The 8,337-nt window shown below is 39.0% G+C and overlaps 1 protein-coding gene across 1 annotated transcript; it reads right to left on the reverse strand.

Annotated features, from left to right (window-relative positions):
- Window positions 1-272: 272 nt before the first annotated feature.
- LOC145499284 (uncharacterized) lies at window positions 273-1,386 on the reverse strand. Its single transcript, XM_081478780.1, has one exon. It carries the CDS (start codon window positions 1,122-1,124, stop codon window positions 273-275), a length of 852 nt encoding a protein of 283 aa, XP_081334906.1. The 5' UTR covers window positions 1,125-1,386.
- Between the last annotated feature and the right edge of the window lie 6,951 nt (window positions 1,387-8,337).

Genomic DNA, 8,337 nt, shown 5'->3' on the forward strand with positions numbered 1-8,337 from the left:
ACTAAAACAAATTTACTCATGACAGTTGTCATTGCAGTCTTTATCAGTTGTTATTCACCCTGTGTAATGCTTTGATGGAATATTACGTCTTATCTTAACGTAGTTTTTACACCGGTTATTATTTTAGTAGATAATCCGTATTTTATTTAGGTATTTTCCTAGCTCTTATTTTACTGCTGCGTTTCCAACTGGAATCATTTATGAAATGTTTATCACGTCAATAGCAGAGTAACATGGAAATGTTTCCACACTTCATGCTTGTTGTTTAAAGTTTACGGCATGGTATGGGGTTGTAACGGATTCACCCTGGTGGGCTCCGTACTTTTACAAACAAGGTTTCTTATGGCTTTTCTAAACCCTTGCATTCGTATGGCATACACAAGAGGATTCACAATGGAACTCGCCAAATAAATGACAAAAAGCACAACATCCATATCAACCCCTGATGCATTGGACAATTTTTTCTGTAGATCGAATGGAATCGACTTGTAAACAGCAAGGGGCACAATGGTGAGAACGGAAACTCCAGTGACCATCAGTAATGTTACTGACAGTTTTCTTTCCTTGTGAATTGAACCATGATGTTGTGAACGAGGACTTCTTTGAACATTCACAATGATAATCATATAACAGACTGCTAGGACAAGTAAAGTGACAGCACTAAATGATGCCCATGCGTAATGTGATGCGCCTCGCAGTAAAATGGGTTGGACAATGGCGATCAAGAAAGATACAAGCCAACTTGCAACGATGATTTTAAAATAAAGCCATTTCCTTATCAAGCAATGTTTGAAGGGAAAAAGTGTTGCATGTAGCCGCTCTAAGGATATCAAGGAAAGATTGACCTGAGAAGCTATTGGGAAGGTGAGTTTAATAGCCCAAAGAATAAGTCGCGGTAATGTAAAACCGTCGCTTTTTTCATCTTTGCAGAACACGAACAGTGGTCCCGCCACGGCACCCACCAGTAGATCAGCCACAGTCAGGTTTATTATGAGGTACGTACTGCCCTTGCGTAGACGGCGGATTCTTGCGAAGGCGGCGATAGTGATGGCATTGATTATCGATATGACAAGAAATTCAGTGATGAAGACTGGAGACCAGACTGGAGAATAAACTGTAGTCATTTCTTGAAACGGAATTCAACGTTCTTTCTGAAATGGCGTTCTAGTATTTATTTGTGTCCGGCTAAAGTCAGTGAGAATAACAATAATAATTATTAGTAGTTTCGAAGGCTCGTAGTTTCGAACATTACGTTTTGATTATCGATATGACAAGAAATTCGGTGACAAAGACTGGAAACCAGACTGGAGAATCTTCTGCAGTCATTTCTTGAAACCGTATTTAACGTCTTTCTAAAATGGCATTCTTGAGTTTATTCCATCGATATCCCAGCTAAAGTGATTAAAAAAAAAATGATATTCTAAAAACATGCTTCAGTATGTGTAATTGCTAGTTGTAGTTTAGACTGAATAATTATTTCACGGATTTCAGAAAACATAACCACATTTTGCTCGGATGTTGCTGTTTTGCTATAGAGAAACAAGCTCAATAAAAAGCAGTGTTGTGTGACAATATATGAGCCATGAACAGATGGGCGAAATTTTGTCAGCTGATTTGATGAGCATCACTTTATATTCAAATTGGGCTGATGAGTAATACCTTACTTCGTTCGGGAAAAACAAATTTTACCAATGTATGGAAAACTGGTTGAGCAAGCGTTCTTTTCGATGAGAAAGAAGTCCACCTCACTGTTCTCATTTCTGCTCCTCATGTGTTTGTCGACGGTCGTGTATCTGAGATGTTTAATATCGCGTGTTAGCGAGGAGACCTTTATTATTTAGGAGGCTTATTGCTATTCCCTATCGCTCAAAGAAACTTTTTTAACCCGCAAACCCATTTTCGTAGTATTGATTCTGTGAAATTTAAGTGTTTTTTTAAATTTTATTGCGTTAAGTATAAGAATAACACTTAATAATTCAGCAAATACTTTTTTCGTCAGCGAAAAGCTTATCCACTAGCGGAGTAAAACCGACAATAGGCCATCTGCTGGAGAGCTTTTCTTAATTCGTGAAACTGCTAATAAACTTGAGAGTTATGTGATCTTAAATGGCTCGAATATGCACCAAAGTAAAACGGAGTTAACTTGGCAATTTTGTATTCCGTTTACTCAGACGGGTTAACTAAGTTGTAGTATAAAGAACCTGGCGATCTGCTGCATAAAAACAGCCAGTTGTGATAATCTTGTAGATAACTACAGCTATTCATTGATGCAATGCTGCCCCCTCGTCATTTTAGGTGCTATATTTGTTTGGATTTTGGATTTGCGACTAAAGTTTTTCGCAACCCGACCAACGTATAATCCAAAACACCAGACAGATGCGCTGAACTGCTTTGAGAAAATTCTTTGATCTGAGCTCTTTAAATTCTCACAGAAAGATAATAAACCCCCCTTTTCGTAAAGCATTCCCGCTTACCTTGATACACAGCTTTCTCCAGAAATTAAAAGTTTATATATTTTTACATCGGTTATTTTCTTGGTGTTCCTGTTTTGTTTTCGAGTCCAGACGACATTGAGCTGCAGCAAACAAAATGGAGAATATGTAGACACTTAATCTTTGAAATTGTCATGCAACTTAATCGGGCTTAAAACGGAATTTTATGCAAAATTTCCTTGTTTGCCAATCTGACAATTAAGTCAGCCTGTCATGAAACGATCATCGATGACGTCACGGAAAGGACCAGTTGTAGACGAGACAAGCGGAATAAAACCAGTTAGGCCATCCCCCTTTCTGTCTCTGTTTAGCGTCTTCCGACCGACCCAGATTTTCGCGTTTTCAAAAAAAAAAAAAAGAAAAAAGAAAAAAAAGTTAGACAGAAGGCAATGAAGGCAGTGACACATTATTTCAAACAATTTTCACTTTAATTATATAGCTCCATCGAAATCCAATATTGCCAACAAACCTATTTTTTATTAATTTTTGCAAACTGTCCAAATTTAAAATAAATTGGATAGTTTTTGCTCTAACGTTTAGTTTAGCTTTGAACAAACTGTCCAATTTGAGAAAAACCTGGATACTTTCCATCAACCAATGAAATTTTAAGATAAATAAAAGTACCGAGTATTGGCCAATCACGTTGCAGCTATTATCACTGCCATCAAACGTCACCGAGTGATTGTAGCTCGTTAAGTTTTCTTATGTTAATGGCAGAATTTCCCGACTTTTCTCTCCACCTTTTTGACGTCTAAACTTTCAAATGGAGTCTTCGGCTAGGTTTCCAGAGATAGATGTTACTGATTTACTCGAGATGAGGGAGAATAAACAGAACGAGAACACTCAAAGAAGCAAAAACCTGTAATTAAGTGTTTGACCTGTGACGTGCCGAGCAAAGCGAAGTGATAAATACTGTACTTTAGAGGATTAAATATTTGCCTTGTTCATCTGTTTTTGGATCCTATATAATTGAAAGGTAATAGGACTACATGCTTGTCCAATTTGAAATAATTGGATCCAAAAAATTCCTCGGACTGCCAAATTGGACTCGGCCTACGGCCTCGTCCAATTTTGGCCGTCCTCAGAATTTTTTTCATCCAATTATTTCCAAATTGGACAGCATGTAGTCCTATTATATATACTAATGTGAAACATAAGCAATTTTTTACCTTACAGATTTTTAGTTTTTCCCTGTTCTCGTTTGATTTTAACAACGACGTCGACTTTTTCCTCCCTCCATTGCCGCGATGTTGACTTTGTAACCACACCTTGTTGTTTCCAGGTTCCACGGATATTATGCTGAGGTACCGGGCATCCCACCTCCAGACTCCTTTTCCAATTTTTTTTTCCTTTTCCGACCGACCGACCCAAAATCAGAAAACGCATTCGACAATAAACGAAAAAAAAAAAGGGGGGGGGGGGGATGGCCTTACTCAAAATAAAATGGCCGCTTTTGTTGCCGATGGCCTCCACTCGTTAAGTCAGCAATTTTATTTCAGCGAATTGTGATCAAAGGTGGGATGCGCTGGTTTCCTCGAGATAGTGAGGTCAACTGTATAGCGAACATGGCACGCAAATAGAAACGAAAAAAATCAGTCAGTGAAATACATTATAGCTAGGAAATTAGCAATCAAGTGTAAATCCAATTTTGTTTCAAAATTGTATGCAGTAAACTTCCGAAAGTAGCCACCCTCGTTACCTTCGGAATAAGCAGCCTTTGGGGCTCGTTACTATCGGGGAGTGGTTACGTTCGAGAAATCGTTACTTTTCGATCGAGCTCTTTTTATAGAATAAAAGATGGAGGCTGATTCTCAAAAAAAGTTCTTAAATCTTGAGATGCAATTCATCGTTCCAGTTTAAGTGTGTGTTGCTGCCACATGGGTAGGCTGTTCATGTCTAGACCGTGTTGATAGTGCATATCCAGCCATCTTGACCAAACAAGCTTGGTCACTAAAGGATTTATTATATGGCTTTCGAGGAAATTTTTTTGGCGGAACACGGCGGGAAGTCCCGGGTGGGAAAGATAGCTCCATTCTGCCCGCTCGGATAGCCAATCACAGCACAGGATTTGGTTCATCTTGCCCGCTCACGGAGCTAGCCATATAATAATGTTTTGTACACAAACGTTACATGTACACTTGCGTTTCGTTCCTAGCAAACGGTTCTATTAATCATTGCAGTCGGGATTGGTTTCCCTTTTTTAACGTAAAAAGAGAGAACTAATAACAAGAGATAACCACGGAAGAAGTAGTGATGCCTTTTCTGCATTTATTCGACAAAGATGCTCAAGTTTTGAATGCAGGACTACCGTTCCACCTTGAAGGCCGACATTTTGCCAAAATCGTCTGCTTGGACGGCTGATTTCTAGAGGACTGTGCCATTTATAACCAAGGCTTATTCTGAGGTATTATTGAAGTACTGCTTAAGTGTACAATACACGATGTCTACGAATAATTTGTGTTATGAAACATGTCGAATTATGTTTGTAAAGATGACTGCGAAATCGAAGTTCTTGCTCGCTCGTCCAAATATGGCGCAATTGGTCAAAATACCTTTATAGTTTTTTTTGTCTAGCGCGCTTAATTTTCACGGGCAAAACTAGCCATTTAGATATGGTATACCCATGGCATAGCTCTTATTTTAGAACCTTTTATTTGTTGAGAGATTCGCATACTAGAAGAGTTATGACCCTCTAAAATCAGTCGAAATTTTACTTGTAAATTAAATTGCGATAAGGTTGTTGTTAAGGCGGTGGTAAACATCTGTCATCTGTACTTGTTTCTAACGGATATCCCTCCTCTTTTGTACAGAAGATCACAAAGGCACGAACAACCCCAAGAAGAGAGCCTGTCGCGGAGTTTAAATCCACCGCCGTTTTACCTTATGTCCAAGGAGTTTCGGAGTCTTTCCGCCGCTGCCTAGAACAACAAAGCATTCGCACCGTCTTTAAGTCCGACACGACACTTCGGTCACACTTAGTGCGACCAAAGGACACCGTCAACCCGGCTAAACAAGATGGTGTTGTCTACAGGATTCCCTGTGAGTGCGGCAAAGTCTACATCGGGGAAACCGGGAGATCTATGCAGGAGAGGATCAAAGAACACGACAGGGATATACGACTCGCCCGTACCCAGACCTCCGCCGTTTCTGAACACACCCACGAGACCGGCCACTATCCTATCTGGAATGAGGTCAAGTTTATTGATCGAGATCCTCACTGGTACACACGTAGGGTCAAGGAAGCTATTCACATAAGACTTCACCCTAACAACATCAACAGGGATAGTGGAATTGAAATTCCTGAAGCATGGATGCCCACGATCACGAAACACAACAACAGGAGAACGGTACAACAGCGGACCACTGAGGGAACAGCTACTCGCCGGAACAATGGAACAATAGGAGGATCGAAATGCACCAATCACAGCCGACCTTTGTGATATAAATGATACCGTGCAATCAGTCGACCTTATCGTCTGAAGAAGATTAGCAGTAAGCAGTCGAAACGTCGCGATCTACATCTCAAGTGACTACATCGTGAGACAAACGATAATAAACTTTATTATTAAATTGCGATAGTTGTATTTTTCAAACGGCCAAGAAATAGACAAATTATGTTCACTTCAAGATGACTTTTAGCTCAGAAGAATGATCAAAGTGTAAATTACAAACTGTGTGAGTATAAAATCCATGCAAGTTCCTTTCTTTCTGTACTGGTCTTTTGAGGTTGATTGAGCGGTATTTCGAACTTTCCTAGGTTTCACAAAAATGTGAACTCGCTGGAACTTTGGAAGTATATTTCTGAAAATAGTTTACCAAAAGGGTCTTTTTGACGCACTAAAAGAAAATCAGAATTTTCCGACCTGCCGTCGGATTTTCCATATTTACAGGCAATAGCTCTTAAAACATGAAATACAATTCGTCGTTCCAGTTTAAGTGTATGTTGCTGCCACATGGGTAGGCTGTTCATGTCTAGACCGTGTTGATAGCGCATGGTCGGCAGGGAAAGCAAGTCAGACACCAAACGGTTTGTACTTTATGACGCACTGCTATGTTAGTCCGCTGTAACAATATCTCAGTGGGCTGGTAAAATTTTCAACTTAAACTTGGGGAAACGTTCCTCTAACCACGCTCCTGCTGAAAATGTTATTAATGGGAATCTAAGTTTCCCATAGTACGTTACTGTAGCTTGATGAAAATTCTTTGAGTTTTGTTTCAGCTTTTAACACGGTGCAGCATTAACTAATGAAGCACGAGTAGAAATTTTACAACTTTGCGAGACAAGCGATACCCTCCCTTGTTGTTGAGTGCCTTAAATCAAATTACCGTACGTAACTTTCATCTGACTATTGACTGGAAAAATAATTATATAATTAAATCTAGGCCTCACAGTTTTCGGAGGGTGGCGGGAAGTGGGGTTGGAGGGGGGGAGTTCGTTGGGGGTGGGATCGCTACTTTTGGAGGGTTTTGGGATTTGTTAAAGGCCGCAAGTTTTTGACATTACTTTCGGAGGGGGGGGGGGGGGAGGCTGGGGGTCGTTACCTTCGTAAGTTTACTTTACATTTACGGAAGATATGTAGACCTACGTTCTTGTTTGACGCATAGCCTGACTAGTTCCGGGTCCTAGCTCCCATCGGTTTTTTTTTTAGCCAACTGCAAGGAAAATTTGACGTTTCCAGATGGCTAAATCGCGGTGAATAAAAAACGATATCCATTTTTTTCGATTTCTATGTCATGATCTCACGTAGATACCATCAAGCAAATAAAATAATATGTCACATACACTTTAAATCAAAGGTGCTAACCTGTCTGTTATTAAGTTACAGATTAAATTAAAAAGCTTTTAAGGGCCCATTAACCGATCTTTTCGAGCCGTTGCTAAGGAAAATTTATTCTCATATAACCTCATCATTTTTAGTTACTTTAGACTTATTTCATGTTTTAACTTTTTCATGATCAGTAACACTAGTGATGACGTCATCAGGCCACGCCCACTGTGATGTGACTAATACTGAAAAACCGCAAAGGCTCCCAGGCAAATTACTTTATCGGGATTTTTTTCATTGATTTAATATTTTAATTTAAATCCTCATTACGCTATGCATAGATTTTGTTTCATTTCTAAAAGGTCAGATTTTGAGAGAATTTCAAAATGATAAAAAAATTCGTAATTTTCTGAAAAAAGCATGATTTCGAAAAAGGAATGCCTAGCTATGTTTCCAACGTTGGTTTTAATCGAAATCCGTCAAAAAAGGCTAGAGGCTAGAGGTGACCTTGTTTTGATACAAACCTCACTGCTTTTGTTGTGTAAAACAAATTGTTCTGGTGCTAACTAGATGCATTTACATGACAAAAGCAGTGAGGTCTGTATCGAAACAAGGTCAACTCCAGCCTCGCTGCCATCCAAAGGCCAGGTCGCTGAACAGGAAACTGTAAAACGGCCTATTGTTATTTCTTACAGGAGAATCTTCTGTACTAGTAGTCATTCCTGTGAGCAGAATTTATTCTTCTTCTTGAAATTATTCCAGTACAGCTAGGAATTAGATAGTAGCAAATATTTTCAGTAGTTTTGCGGACTTTAACATGCCAATTTAATAAATTCAAATTAACTTTGGGTACTCCATTAAAGGAGCCTTGAATTTTCAAAAATAATCATGAATCACTTTTATTACCATAACTTTATAAAGATTGGACAATGCTATGATTCTAAACGAACTTCAACGTTTTACTTAGATCTAAAAAATACATTTTGCAAAGTTAGAAACCCAGTAATAATAAAATGTTGTGACAATTTGGAATTTTGCAGGTGATTTCTAATCCAATTATGCCTAATGTATAAAGGCTT

The sequence above is a fragment of the Orbicella franksi genome, chromosome 10 (assembly GCF_964199315.1).
Source record: "Orbicella franksi chromosome 10, jaOrbFran1.1, whole genome shotgun sequence".
Lineage (NCBI taxonomy): Eukaryota > Metazoa > Cnidaria > Anthozoa > Scleractinia > Merulinidae > Orbicella > Orbicella franksi.